Source organism: Syzygium oleosum, unplaced genomic scaffold, assembly GCF_021117445.2.
Source record: "Syzygium oleosum isolate NSW1041296 unplaced genomic scaffold, Sole_v2.1 Sole_v2.56, whole genome shotgun sequence".
Taxonomy (NCBI): domain Eukaryota; kingdom Viridiplantae; phylum Streptophyta; class Magnoliopsida; order Myrtales; family Myrtaceae; genus Syzygium; species Syzygium oleosum.
Genome location: NW_026607540.1, coordinates 392,314 through 407,782, shown reverse-complemented (window position 1 = coordinate 407,782; position 15,469 = coordinate 392,314). Strand labels below are relative to the sequence as shown.

General features: G+C 39.4%; 1 protein-coding gene across 3 annotated transcripts; it reads left to right on the top strand.

Moving 5' to 3' along the window:
* Window positions 1-647: 647 nt before the first annotated feature.
* On the top strand, window positions 648-15,444 carry LOC115665876 (disease resistance protein RUN1-like). 3 transcript variants are annotated; one of them, XR_008815634.1, is made up of 7 exons: window positions 648-1,714; window positions 3,340-4,447; window positions 4,538-4,810; window positions 11,142-11,990; window positions 13,233-13,988; window positions 14,166-14,446; window positions 15,209-15,444. XR_008815634.1 is itself a non-coding variant. In XM_056307597.1 (6 exons), the coding sequence occupies exons 1-5, from the start codon at window positions 1,242-1,244 to the stop codon at window positions 13,950-13,952; spliced, it is 3,423 nt and encodes a 1,140-aa protein (XP_056163572.1). In that variant the 5' UTR covers window positions 648-1,241; the 3' UTR covers window positions 13,953-13,988; window positions 14,166-14,825. The 3 variants fall into 3 exon arrangements, 2 of the variants coding, with proteins under 2 accessions (XP_056163572.1, XP_056163573.1); XM_056307597.1 differs by lacking the exon at window positions 15,209-15,444 and having other exon boundaries at window positions 14,166-14,825; XM_056307598.1 differs by lacking the exons at window positions 13,233-13,988; window positions 15,209-15,444 and having other exon boundaries at window positions 700-1,714; window positions 14,166-14,817.
* The last annotated feature ends 25 nt before the right edge of the window (window positions 15,445-15,469 follow it).

Sequence of the window (15,469 nt, the reverse complement as noted above, 5' to 3'; positions counted from 1 at the left end):
CCACATAATTAATTATTCGTTCATAATAATTTGCTTTAGAGGAAAGTAAAAAATTCATAACACTTGCTATTGAATAATTAGTTTTTGGTGGTTGATGACACGATGCTTTGAAAGCATCTTAACGTTTTCTCAACAAAAAAACAAACAATTGTGGATGAGCTGCCCCTGGCTCATTTATTTAATAAGCTGATTAAAACAGCATATCCATTTATAATGTATCAATATGTGACACTTTTATATAAGTCTGATTTATCTTCTTAACCATTACTTTTCTATGATTGAGAATGGAGAATTTAAATATAATCGGGCGTAAAAACTATAGATTGTCAACATTATTGATCCACATAATTCAGCATAAGACATTATGCATGATTAACCATTTAATTTTACCATTTTCTACACTAGTCCACAGTGCTTTTCTTATTTGGAATTTCAATCTCCAAAAGATTTGAATTATGTGATAAAGCAAACGTAAACTATTTAAACACCACATATGGAGACAACTCTAATGGGATTTTTTTTTAAAACGAATAAAAAACTTGATGCCATGTCGTATATATTTAATATGCACGAAGCCTGAATTTTCACAAGGCTTGAACATCAACTTGATTGCTTGATCACGTGCAATATGGGAATACATACTGCTTCTTTTTTTAAGACTGCAAATCCCTCGCAGATTTTAATATATGAAAGGCAAATCATCCAATAAAGAGACGGATGCCATTTCCATTACGAGGAAGCCAGCAAAGTTTTTCTGATTAGCGAGCCTATGACCAGATCACAAGAGTCCACCACCCCACAGTTGTTTCTCCATTACTTTTGTCGGTCACAAAGAAGCTTGTGGCCATCAGAGCACGAAATTTCGAGGAAGATCACGAAGTTTGTGATTTGTCCACACTTGATTGTGCGTGTAATTATTTATCTCTTGGCTGGTTCTTCTCGGAGGTTAGGGATGAAATTTCGAGGAAGACCACCAAAGTTGTTTGTCGGTTTGTGATCTATTACTAGTCCCTACTTTTGTCGGCCACAAAGAAGCCTGAGTCACGCGGTCTTACGCGGTTTTATTTTACAAATTTCTAATATTATTCTTTGTTCACCGTACCCGAAGAAAGTCATGCATCTCTCACCTCTAGCATAAGAGTAAATCAACAAGAAGATCAAGTGGTGGATGAACTACCTGAAAACACAGTTTCAAATCTTCTGCTAAAAGTCGTTTCCGATTGTTAGAACTCCATCATCCAATGGCTTCTTCATCGAAACCCAAAAAGATTTACGACGTCTTCTTGAGTTTCAGAGGTGCGGACGTGCGTAAGAACTTTCTCGGTCATCTCTACAAAGCTTTAGACCAGAATGGAATATACACTTTTCGTGATAGCGAGGAATTGAGAAAGGGAGACCATATATCGGCAGCGCTTATGAAGGCCATCGAAGAATCGTGCATTGCAGTCATCATTTTCTCCGAGGACTATGCTTCCTCATGGTGGTGCTTGGAAGAGGTGGCGAAGATTATGGAATGCAAGGAGCAAAAGAACCTCACCGTTCTACCAGTGTTTTATAAAGTGGACCCAAGAGAAGTGAGAGGGGGCAGAAAGAGTTATCGGAGAGCTCTGGCTAAGCATGAGTCCAAGTTTGGGAAGGATTCAGAGAAAGTGAAGAGATGGAAGAAAGCTCTTTTCGATGTTGGTAACTTGTCCGGGTGGCATTTGACTGATGGGTAAGTAGAGTGGAGTCCATATTTTCTATAAGAAAATCTGTAAGAAAAGTAATCTTTACAAGTAAATATAAAGATCATTTTTAAAAAATAAATAGATAAATAAATAAATCGATGCACACATGATTGTAAGTATATATATAGATGCTTCATCTTATGATTCTTGGAAATTCCTAAGTCTCTTAAGTTTAAGTTAGTAATTTCATAAAAGAATTGGTGAATCTAAGTGTAGTTAAGAAAGATAAATAAAAATTGGCAAAACATAAGAAAAATTGATAATTAAAAAAAAAACTTGGCAAGTAACACAAACAAGAATTGTTAATCGAACAAAAATTGGTAAGTCGGTCTAATTAAGGTTGACAATTTAAAAAATGAGTTAGTAAATAACTCAAATGAGAGCTAGTAACCCAATAGAAAAGTTGGCAAATTAAAAGAACAAGTAAACATTGGTAAGTAGCTTCAGTGAAAGTTGGTAATCCAAAACTAGTAGGTTTATTTAATATGATCAAAGATGGTAAGTTACTCTAATTTGTGTTAGTAATTTCAAATAAAAGTTAGTAAATTTGAGGCCATGAGTTATGCAAATCAAATTTGGTAAGTTAGTACAAAATGGGTCATGTGCTAATTATAAAAAGAATTTGGTGATTTCAAAAAATTGTTGGTAAGTTACTAACAAGTTATGTGAAAGAAAAAGTCACCAATCTTTTTTTCGCCGACATTTTTTTGACACTTACCAATATTTATTAAAATTCACCGTCACGAAAATAAACCTATTTTTGGGCATCAAAACAATAGAATTCTGCCTTTAGCTTTAGCTAAGCCCTGTTTCATTCGGGTAAGGTATGTAGCTCTTTCTTTTGGATCGTTGTTGCCCTCCTCAAAGTGTAATAAAAGTTCTAAACATTTTCTCTCTGGGCTTTAAGGTCTTCACGTTTCATTTTGGTCAATTGAGTTCTCTAAATTTTCGATTTTGGTCAACTGAGTCCTCAACTTGTCACAAGTGGCACTTTAAGTTCAAAAAATCACATGTGGCTATCCATAGAACGAACCCGTAACTTTTTCAATAATAAAAAATTGACACTAGCACTTCATCGGCTGAAAATTTGACTGAACTCATTTGATCAAAATAAAATGTTAAAACTTGATTGACAAATGCACAAAATGTTAAATAGTGTTGTTGCACTTACCCCATTTGTTTGGAAGGAATAAGGAAGTTCGCAATGTTTCATACGGGATAATTAGTGTGTGTAGGCCATGTAAAGCAATGACATCGTGCTTTGGGGAATTTTCTTTTGGAATCAAAATATTAACCATCATTCAAAGTCCTAAATGGCTCTTTTTGACTAAACTTAGAAATAAATTACGTATGACAGTCAAAAAGAAAAATAAGTGAATCGTCATATGTCTAAATCACAAGAACATGAATCACTTAAGTAGATAGATACATGTTTTGATTGGTGTGGAGCTCTCGGAGTTCACATTTGACTCGGTGGAAATACATATTGTTTTGGCTGTAATTATCTGAAATTGTGACGCACTGCTTTGTCATCGTTAACTAGCAATTGCTCATTATTTGCTTATTCAAATTGCTAAAACGATTCTACAACTTCTTTTTATGATTTTGTCAGAGATGAGTCAGAGCTTATACAAAGCATTGTGAAGAAGATCTCCATTCACCTAAACCGAACACATTTGCAAGTTGCTAAGCATCCGGTTGGGATAGAGTCCCAAGTGGTTAAGTTGAAATCAATGTTCAACCTTGACTCTGATGATGATGTTGTCATGGTGGGATTATGGGGACCAGGAGGCATAGGCAAGACAACTTTAGCAAAAGCCCTTTACAATACTATGTTTAGACAATTTGAGGGTTCATGTTTTCTAGCAGATGTTCGAGAGACTTCAAAAGGTTTCCGGGGTTTAGTTACCTTGCAAGAAATGTTCCTAAATGATATATTATTACCGCAACAAAGATTAGAAGTGTCCAATGTTGATGAAGGTATTAATATCATACAACACAGACTTGGTCGCAAAAAAGTTCTCCTCCTCATTGATGATGTGGATGACTTGCGCCAATTAGATGCTTTAGTAGGAGAAGGCAACTGGTTTGGTAATGGAAGTAGGATCATTGTTACTACAAGAGATAGACAGTTGCTAACTTGTCATGGGATAGATCAAGATCATGTGTATGAAGTTAAACCATTGGGTTACAGTGAAGCTCATGAGCTGCTTAGGAATCATGCTTCTCCGAGACACAAAAAATTAGAAATTAGGACACATCTAGTGAAGAGTGTTCTGAATCATGCTAAAGGCCTTCCTTTAGCACTTGTGGTTCTAGGTTCCTTATTATATGGTACAACAGAAGATATATGGGAAAGTACATTAAAGAAACTTTCTAGGATTCCTGACAAAACCATTAATGATGTGCTCAAAATAAGTTATGATGGACTAGACGAAAATGAGAAAGAGATCTTTCTCCATATTGCCTGCTTCTTTAAGGGGCGGGCTAGAGAGTACACAAAGAAAGTCCTCGACAGTTGCGATCTACATACAACTGTAGGATTAGATATACTCATTAAGAGGTCCTTAATAAGCATTGAGTATGGAGGCCTAAAAATGCATGACTTGATTCAAGCAATGGGGATAGATATTGTGAACCAAGAATGTCGAGATGATCCTGGAAGACGTAGCAGATTATGGCAGTATGACGATGTTCTCGATGTTCTTTCACGTGACATTGTAAGACTCACAAATAAAATCAAAATTTTGCTCCTTATTTTTTACTCTAATTACTGAATAGGCATAACCTATATGGTCTTGTATATACAGGGAGATTGTGCTGTAAAAGCCATAGTGTTGGAGCCACCTGAGCTTAAACAAATATGTATCGGTGGTGATGCTTTTACTAAAATGAGAAGGTTGAGATTGCTCATTGTGCGCAATGTTTCTTTCCAAGGTCCTATGTGTCTTCCTAATGAGCTAAGATGGTTTGGATCGCATGGATGTACTTCCTGGATTCCAGAATTTTCATCTGATCCAAAGAAATTAGTGGGATTTGATATGCATGAAAGCAGTATCACAGTAGTGCCAAAACAACTTAAGGTGAGCATTTACTTACATTGACCTTTTTCTTATCTACTTCATTTGTATGTATATATGCGTATTATATGTACCAGAACACAGAAGGAAGTGGTGTTCCTATGTTTTAGAAACCACTTCCTTATTTTCTTTCAAACGACCGTAAGTACTTGCGTTTAATATTTTATGTGCAGCAAAATTGGCATTTGAAAAATTAAGCAAAACAACTTCGTTAGAAACATTTAATGGAAATATGCTGTTGATAAAGTGCACAATACAAAGAAATTTTGCAATTATATGTGGAAAAAGAAAGATATTCCAAGATTTGAATTTTTTTTTAATGGTCATTGCATCATAAGAAAATTTAAATTTTAAAGTTGAAATATGTAAGCCAAAATAGAATAACCAATTTCACACATCTTTCCATTTGTATGATATCTATAAAATAAGTGAGGATAATTGATGGAAGGAATAAAAAACAGATTGAAATCCCTTAAAAAAAGAAGGTTATCTTTACTTTATATCATAGAATAAATAAAGTTGGAATACTTTCTGAACCTAATATCTTTAACAATCGACATAGTTATATTTCAAAATCAAATCAAATCTGCTAGTAAAGAAATTCAAAATTCAAATCTGCTAGTGTGAGTTGTGTAACCTAATTCTAACTATGTCGGCTGGTTACATAATTTTTTTTTATTTAATATAAAATTGGATAATGATCGACCAAAAAATTAAACAAAAACTGAAACAAAAACACCCAAGGAGTAGCTGGCCGAGTGGTCAGGCGTTTAATTTGGATGTGGTAAGCATGTCTCACTCAATGGTTCCTTAGAGGCCATGTAGCCATCAAGTGATGGAACCTTACCCAATGCACATACGTGAACGGCATTAATAGAATTAGCTCAGTCCAAGGTTTGAATGCACCATGTTGTAAAGCAAGTCAATATTGATTGCTTAAATCAGTACTTGAGGAGCAGCATTTCTATGTAAACGTAATAAAATATTGGGATAAGTGCACTAGAAATTCTAAGACTTGCCATGAAAGTGCAATTTAGTTCTAAAACTTTCTAAAAGTGCATTCAAATCCTAAAACTTATCAAATTAGTGCAATCAAATCCTTATGTTAATTTCGTCTATGTCACGCCCCGAACCCCATCGAGCTCGCAACATCCCCTGCTCCGGTCGAAATGATGCGACGTCCCAGGAACGTCGCCGACCCAACCCAAACATCAGAGCCACATGCGGAAGCGAATAATAAAACCCCGGACAAATAATGACGACAACGGGGTAGAACAACAGAACAATCCAGCAACCACATATTCATACAACACCAAATATACAAACATCATATTCCAGACATAAATACAGACTAACATCCTCAGTCACCGTTTAAACAAAAGATCGAGGTCTGGTTAACTTAACTTCCCTATGGGTCAACCCGATTTACACAACCCCTAAAACCCTAGGGAAAAACCTAAGGATCGCCCTCGTCTAGTCTGCTTCTGAATTTCTGGCTTGAAACTCTGGAACTCACCTGCAGCTCCACTGGGCACCAACAGCGGCTCCCGGACTTCCAAAAAGAAAAGGCGCACTTCCGGGTTTAGGGCCGGGGTCGAAAGTGGCGGTTATACAACCGTGAGACGAATCTCAATAAGTGTACAACCCCAAACCCCACGTAGGCACTCACGTACCGCCGCACGAAAACACACATAACACACAAAGATCGGCCAAACTAACAATCACATGCGACCCTACCGGAATCCATCACGCACGTTCCCGCACGTTAGACAATAACACAGCCAACACATCACAACAAGGAATCACAGACGCGTGCCTCAATTATAAGACAAAACCACTTGGGCACGTCCCATACCGTGCCTAGCAGTTTCTACCCCATAATTAAGCATCACATCACGCGATACAAACACACTCGCACGCTACTCACACCATGCGTCACTTTCCACAATCCTCTCGCTTGTCTTGCCAAATCCCACTCATTCTCAACCTTTCCACCACTACCGCGCCCGCGTAAAAACGCATCAGGCCAACGGTCTTCTGACCTCGTCAGGCATCGTCACCCCGTCGGGCCGGGCATCGTCACCTCGTCAGGGACGGCATCGTCCCGCGTAAACGTACACGCCTCAGGACGGAATCCTACACACACTTTCCTTCTACCGCGCCCGCGTAAAACGCATCAGGCCAACGGTCTTCTGACCACGTCAGGCATCGACACCCCGTCGGGCCGGGCATCGTCACCTCGTCAGGGACGGCATCGTCCCGCGTAAACGTACACGCCTCAGGACGGACCTTTCCAACCAAACCACATTTCCATATCCTCGTTCCACTCAAACCACACTTACGCACGACTAGTACACGCACGGCCAAACATACACGCCTCACACATACATAGCCACGCACCAAATTCACATCTCACGTACACTTCACAAACACGCATTCTCATCACACGAACACCACATGATCACCCACACTCGGCACACGAACTCAATGCACATTCACATGTCCACGCCGCCACACCTCACGGCCACACACGCGGCATAGCACCACATCACATTCGGCCCAAGCACAATCCCAAATCAGCCACAACCACACAGTCATATCACAGCACACACGATCAACACACAAACTGGCATTTCTCCACACCCAAACGTTATCAAATCAGTTCAGGCCCTTCACGACAATTTCACAAAATCTCGGGCCGGACCTAACAGTACCAACCACACGACAAACAGCACCTCACAGCACCTAAAACCAAACACCACAGCCATCAATCAGTCTTTTTCGCCCTCAAAATCACCATATCTCACTCCCGGCTCTTCACGGCACTTTCATAAAATTACGAGCCGGTCCTAATGGTACTAACTGCGTATCGAACAGCCACTCACAGCATATCACACGGCACATCACAGCCAGCAAACAGTCCCTAAAATCACTTAAACCGAACTTCAAACGAGTCTAGAAATACCCGAGGTCCTAAATGACATTTGGGGAAAACACTTACCCAAAAAGGCGAGACAGAACGGGGCTGGAACGGGCCGGGACAGCGGCAGCAGCGTCGCCGGAGGACGTACGGACGGCGTGAACAGTGCGCCCCGTACGGACGGCGTGAACAGTGCTTTCGTACGGACACCGTGCGGACAGGCTGGGACGGTGGCCGGCGAGGTGCCGGTGACAGCCGCGGCGTCCGACGGTCCGGCGTGAACAGTGATCCGTACGGACGTGTGAACAGTACCGTACGGACAACGCTGTACGGACGGTGGTGGACGGCGACGTACGGCGAGGCTGGACGGCTGGGTGTCGACGGAACGGCGATCGGAGCTCCGGCGAAGCTCCGGCGGTACTGTTTGCAGACCGGGAAAGAGAAAAAGAGAGAAACAAGGCTGTTTTGGACAAAAACCGGGGCTGTGGTGGCTGCACAGAGGTGGAAATGGTTGCTGGTGATGTTGGCTTGGTGGGGGCAGCACCGGCTGGTACTGTTCCGGCGTGAACAGTACCGGAAATGGCAGAAACGTAATCTGCAGAACAAGAAACGGAGAAGAAGAAGAACTTGCACGGGGGAAAATAACCAAATAGCTGAGAGGAGAGAGAGAGGTCTGGTCAAATAGGTCAAAGATAGCTTAGTGGGATCCAAGTGTCACAATCTAGGCCCATTGGACAATTTTGCCCCTAATCCAAGGGCCCAAATTTGATCCAATCCAATAATTTAGGGGTAGAATGGTCATTTGCTCTTAACCATGGTTGACCAGACCTGGTTTGGCCTTAACTCACCTTGGTTAATCCCAAAATTAAATCCAATTTTCGGAATTAATCAAAAATGGCCTAGGGGCATTTTCGGAATTTTCCGATCCCGAACCGAAATTCCAATTTTCGCACATACGTGTTCCATATGTGCGTGGCCAACATATTATGGCGTCGGAATCGCGAAATTCATCGCGCAAGCCCTCGAAAATCCACGTCAAAGTCTCGGGAATAAAATAATATTATTTTTCCAATTTTTGTCGAAATTCCAATTTTTGGCCAAAACCACTCTGAATGTGCGTGGCCACCCCAAAATGACCTTGGCCGCGAAAAATAACCTCAAACGGCCTTCGAATCCAGCCTCGGTGCCCACAGGGGCAAAACCGTAATTTTTCCGGTCCCGGACCGAAATCCATTTTTTTTGCAGAAATGGGTGGCCCCAAGGTTGGCCAAGCCAAAAACGTCATCGGCCGTCCAAAATTGTCACTTTCAAAATTCTCGATTCCCGGGCCCGAATTCCAAGAAATGACTAAAATCGAGCAATAGCAACTTTAGCTTATCTCTGGCTAACGGGTGGCTCTCTAGAATTACGCGCTCTCGACCCGTGACCGACACTAAGTCAAATCACGTTTAAGTTTACTCCACCCGGACGACCTCGGTTGTCATATAATTGCGAGGGTCTGTCACTAGTGCCCTTTGGACACGATCAATCAAATAGATCGGTCTCGGTTGGCTCAAAACATTTCCTCGTCAATCGATATGGTCGAAGTCGAACCCAGGTCGAGTTCTTTGGTCGTGCGAACTCAATCCCGTAACGGCCCTACCCCTAAGGTTAGCATCCCGTGAATGCGCATTTCCGGGTGAGACCTCACTATAGTGCATTGGTCAAATTCATTTCTTAAATCCCGGGAAAAGGATCGAAAATTCAAACTGTTACAGTCTAACTTGGCTAACGGAAAATGCTGATATAACTTTTTATTATTTTCTCTCTCCTACATGGCTCTGATGTGACTGAAACATAAAATATAAGGCTAAAACGACGTTTTTTTGGTCCAAATCTTACTTTTTAATTAAAATATGAAGGCTAAACAAACCCCTCGCCTGCCTTCTTTTTTTTTCTTTTGTGTTTTTTTTTAATTTAGCCTTTATTTTTAATTTAATTTAACTAAAATTTACGTTACAAAATAGGATTTGGACCAAAATGACGTTTTAACCTTATATTTCATGTTTTAGCCATGTTAGCACCATGTAGGAGAGAGAGAAAAAAACGCAATGTCAGTATGAAGACTCAATTACACTTTTGTGACAAATTTTACGAATTTTAGTGTACTTATCCCAAAAATATTTTAGAAACTTTGCTGGTAATGCATGTAATGCTCGCACAACTACTTTGATATAAGTGACTCAGTAGGGGCATACCACTAGTTTCTTAATAACAAGTCAAACTCAGATTTTGAATTGAATATATGAATTTTTTTTTCTTCCAAATGTTTTTCACAGTTGGTTTCACTGTCTTTGCATGATTTCAAAAAAAGCTAGTTTATTAACATTTAGGAAATTTCATTGTGATAAATTTATATTCTTGACATTCATCTATATATAGTTAAAGCCGGACCTAATAGAGTGTTCACTTATGTGCTTGCCACATGACACTTTACTTTGCTTATGTAGTTGCCACATGGCATGACATGGGGTATAATTTTGTCACGTGGCCCATATTCGCATGCTCGCCATGTGACACTTCACTTTGCCCATGTGACACTTCACTTTGCTTTTATGGTTGCCATGTGACATGAAACACATATTTTTGTCATGTGGTGTAAATCCACATGCTCACCACATGGCTTTTCACTTTAATTTTGTGATTGCCACATGGCATAACACATGCCATAATTTTATCCAAAATTAATTTTTGTCTGCTAACGAAGGAGGGTAAAGTTGGGCTAAGGATACAAGTTTGGGATTTTTTATAAAACGAAAATTAGTTTGAGATAAATATGTCATGACGGTATTAGTTTGTGATTATTTATGAGAATAAAATTTACCGGGGATAAAATTGTGTATTGATTTGAGATTTTTAATGGTATTAACCCTAATTCTTTTAATGATTGTCTATTATGATTTATATGTGAACTTTTTTTTATATTGTGTATGCATATATCATTATATATTCAAATAATATCTAAAGCATAAAATGATAAGAGTTATCTTTGATTTGCTAAAGTGATCATTAAAACTAAATTGCTGGGTAAAACTCGCTTGTGAGTGCGCCACATGACTCCACCTCGTGCAAGATTTATCCAATATTATATATAATATATATTTGAAATTAATGGTAAATTTTCTAAGTGTTTTGTAATTTCTCAATACAATATATAATTTACACGAAATCAATTTATAGCAACTTTGAATTACAAGTTAATTAGTAGGTTAAGAAATTTACTCAGAAACTTGAATAGTAGGTTCTAAGTTGCCTGATCTAACGATGCTCCTTGCTTCCTTCTCCATGAAGAGTGTTGTTTCCTAAGGATGAGAATCCTTAAAAGTATATTAATTATGGGAATGTTTATCGAAGGTGGTTTCGCTGTTTTTGTAGGAGTTCCAACAATTGAAGTACATTAATTTCAGTTACTGCAAGTCGCTTATTAGTATGCCCGACCTCTCATGTACTCCAAATCTCGAGGAATTGGATCTTGGGGGATGCAAAAGCTTGGTAGAAGCCCACGAGTCGATTGCATATCATGACAAGTTACAGGTGTTGAATTTAAGGAACTGCTCTGAACTTAGTGTTTTTCCAAATATGCTCAAGTCAAAAAACCTTCGAGCTCTCCATCTTCAAAAATGCACAAAATTTGAAAGGTTTCCTGATATTCCACATAAACTCGAAGGCTTGAAAGAGCTTTGGTTAGAAGGGACCGCTATTAAAGAACTTCCTCAATCAATAGAAAATCTTGTCTCTTTGAAGAAAATGGATTTATGTAGTTGCAAGAACCTGATAAGTCTTCCGTCTAGCATTTACGGGTTACAAAACCTTGAAGAGTTGGTACTTTTTGATTGCACAAATTTATTTCGGTTCCCAAAGTACGAGGATTCGGCTGATCCCATGAAGACTGGACTTTCAAGTTTACGCTGGTTAAACCTTGTGGGATGCAATCTGTTCGAAGTAGAGTTTCTTGAGAATCTTTCATGTTTTCCCAGCTTAGAAGCATTAATTCTGGCGTGGAACAATATTACTAGCCTTCCTACATCCATCAATAAGCGGGATCGTTTGTCCTTATTGCATGTTGAAAGTTGCCATAAGTTACAAGAGATTCCTGAGCTTCCACCACTTTTGAATTGTCTTCTGGCGGATGGTTGCGAATCTTTGCAAAAAATTGGAGATTTAACTTCATTTCATAATTTTGTCCATAGAGGGTTGAGCATGGCTAACATTTCCCCACTTGAGGTTAGACCTCTCTCTCTCTCTCTCTCTCTCTCTCTCTCTCTCTCTCTCTCTCTCTCTCTCTCTCTCTCTCTCTCTCTCTCTCTCTCTCTCTCCAACACACATATCCATGTGGAGTATATTGCAATAGCAGAAAATGCAAGATTGGAGGCTTAAGAAAAGCAAACAAATATAAAGTGAGGTAAAACTGTTTATATCAATATGCATTCTCAAAAGAGAAACTATCAAAAGAATGTAAGTGTTTTTTTTTATATCAATGTGGTATACCAGAGTTTTTTCAGTACCCAACTAATCACCACTAGATGGGGCAGTTCCCCATATAGCAGACCCACTAGCACTGGGTAATTACCAGGAACATACAGGTCTATGCTGCTGGGAGCAACACAAAGAAAATATACCAATGTGATGATTTTAACTTAGGCCTTGATCGAAGAGGATAACCATGATTACCACTTGTTATCCTCTTCGATAGAAAGTTGGACAGAATAGGGTACTATGGTTATGCCGTGTGCTGCACCATCATTGCCTCCATTTTCTTCCCCCAGCATCTGTTTCATTAAAGGAAATATCGAGGGGTGTCAAATAATAGATAACATAGATGTTCTCTAGGTCTAGAACTCAAAAAATTCATTTCTATAGTTAGCAGAAACTTCGTCATTTACTAATTTTTTGGCCATTAACCATTCACTAATTAAAAATCAAATAAAGTTAGAAAACATAGCGGCATAATTAACTTACATAGCATATTACTATATGTAAAAGGTAATTTCTATCGTTTTTAGATGGGCATTAATTGATATGGCTAGATCACATGGTAAAACATAATTTCAAATGGCGGTCTTTAAATCAGTTATCATGTGCATGGTGTAAAATGAAAACCAATACAAAAACGAAATGTCTCACCATATAGGCAATATCTTGGCGTGAATAATCAGTATATGGCATTGAGTTGAGACTAACAATACTTTTAAAACCAAGAACATGGAAAATGTTGCATATATATATAATATACAGAATATGCCAAATGCATTGCAGTGGAGGTGGCTACCGTACTTACATGGGAATGATTTCTATCACATGAGACTCGTATATTAATGCAAGCGAGGGTCATGGATCTCTACTCATTTATAGAGCTCCAGTTCGGAGTAGAATTCACTAGCATTACGTACTAAAAATCAGATTAAATTATTTATTTGGGTACTAATAACTAGCTCGGTATTTTCTAATGCTCTATCTTTATAACAGAATCCTCGTCGTTACATGATTTGTCTCCCCAGAGGAGAGATGCCTGAGTGGGTCCTCCCTATTGACGAGGATTCCGTATTTTTCCAGGCTTCAAAGGACTTGTATGACAAGTTACTTGGATTTGCTCTCTGTGCTATTCTCAGTAATGATGAGCAGGGTAATGATGCACAAGAGAGATTCGAATTTAGGATTGAACCGCGTGTTAATGGCAAAAGGCAGGATTACGATCTACCATATCAAGATCCCTTGTATACAGATTCAAATCGTATCTGGCTTGAGTATTTTATACCGTCTAAACTGTGGGGAGTAGTCGATTTTGGTAAAAGTGATGGGAGTTGGGTACAATTTAGCCTTAGAGTATCGGGTGGACTCGTGAAAAAGTGGGGATTCCGAATAATATGCAAGCAACTAAATGACAATTTAAAGATTATGCTCCAGGACAACCAGTTAATGGATCCAGCTTTCCTCTATGAGATTGGTTATGACTCAATAGATTTAGAATCCGAGAGTTCACTTATACACGAAAATAATTCGAGCGAAGCAGATCCTCAAGAAGACTTGCAAGATTGTCAAATGAGTATTGAGGAACATAGTCAAATAGCACTAAAGAGAAATCACGAGCTTTTCTCCCTCGAGGAATGCGACCCAAGACCATGTGGACTTCTAATTCGATTGGCAGAGACGAGTATGGCAGTGTTTGCTCGCTGCTTTTGTTGTTAGAATGATCGAGAAACTTGCCAATGAAGCAATTCGTAGGTTAGTGAACTCGTCGATCTTGATTAGAATGCATTCTTTCTTCTTGTTTTCGTAGAATTACAGAATTTTACCTGAGTTGACTGTATATCTTAAATAAAATTCTGTAATTCTTTCTTCTCTTTCATCACTTTTCTTTATTTTTTAATTTTTGGCTAAATACTCTTTTCTCCGCCACAGGCAAACTTCGAACCCCATCGATCCACTTTGAGCATCACGACTTCTCACCTTCAATCCGGCACCACCGAGCTCTGACGAATGGAAGATTGCCACCTGCCAACGGAAGCGACAAGAAGAGGAAGTTCGTCTTCCTGTAACGGAGTCCCTAGCGGACTGATGGCGACAGAGCGGGGGGCAACGGATTACCACTGCGGACCAAAGCCATGGAAACTGATGACGTAGCTTCGGGTGAACGATTCTCTCCTGAGGTACCGGTCGTCATGCAGCTTGCTATAGATCAGGTAACAGCAGGCACATCCGAATTGTATTAGTTGATGTGATACTTGAGCTGGATTTTGAATTCGATTTGTTTGGTGCTACAACTGCGCGGGAACTTGAAGAATGTGTGGTTGAATTTGTTCGAGAGACGTTCAATTAGTGTTTCTTCGTAAGTTTAGTCTGTTGATGCTTGGTGGTGAATTCATTGGTAATCAACATTACACGCTGCAATATCAGCAACAATCCCTAGAAGGTATTGTCTCTTTTTTCATAGGTGGCGACTTATTTAAAGAAGTAGGTGAAGTCTAGGTTCAAAGGAAAAACGATTGAGGGAGAGTGAAACAATGGGTAGTAGGTTCAGTCCGCTTTTCAGGCGAAGAACTGAGCCAATTTGGATGGAGAGAGAGAGAGAGAGACTTTGGTGCCTCTGAGGTGTCTAGGAAATGTGGATGTGTAGTATGTACAATTCATACATGTTAAAATATGTCTCGAGTTTGAGCCCGATAGACGAAATTCGATCCGAGATTAATTATTATTTGTGGAGGTATGAATATTCTGAACTGGATATTTTTACGGACGTCCGAAATTGAGCAATATAAACTCTTCTTCGGGGCACACAAATTAGTCTTCTGGACGTCAGAATCTTGAAGCTGAAGTCACGATCAAGCAAAAGAAATAAAAAGGAATGTCCAATGGTTTGACCGAATTTGGACTCTGCATTGGATAAGGTTTGAATCGCACGTAAATTGCTTTACTGACCAAGAACTTCATTCCACGCGTGTTAGGATATATATTGCTCATGGGTCAGGGAAAGCTTTAGCGAAGTCTTGAAGCGCGGTCGTTGATGTGGGTGCAGTGAAGCGCCGTGTTCAACCGAGTGCTTGGCGTGGGTCTTTCTTCGTGAATTACATCCATGAAGTTAATGTGTTGAAGCCGATTAAATTCTTGCGGTAAGATTTGTGTATAATTTCTTCGTAAGATTGAGATATTATTTCATGAGAAATTGTAGAGCTAAACACAGTGTGAGTTATTGGGTATAATTGGGG

What these genes read in the sequence shown, in the direction of transcription:
- LOC115665876 (XM_056307597.1), top strand. Translation starts at nt 1,242, where the DNA reads ATGGCTTCTTCATCGAAACCCAAAAAGATTTACGACGTCTTCTTGAGT. An exon ending in TAGTGCCAAAACAACTTAAG is followed by an intron (nt 4,811 to 11,141) that starts GTGAGCATTTAC and finishes CTGTTTTTGTAG; the next exon opens with GAGTTCCAACAATTGAAGTA. An exon ending in CTAACATTTCCCCACTTGAG is followed by an intron (nt 11,991 to 13,232) that starts GTTAGACCTCTC and finishes TCTTTATAACAG; the next exon opens with AATCCTCGTCGTTACATGAT.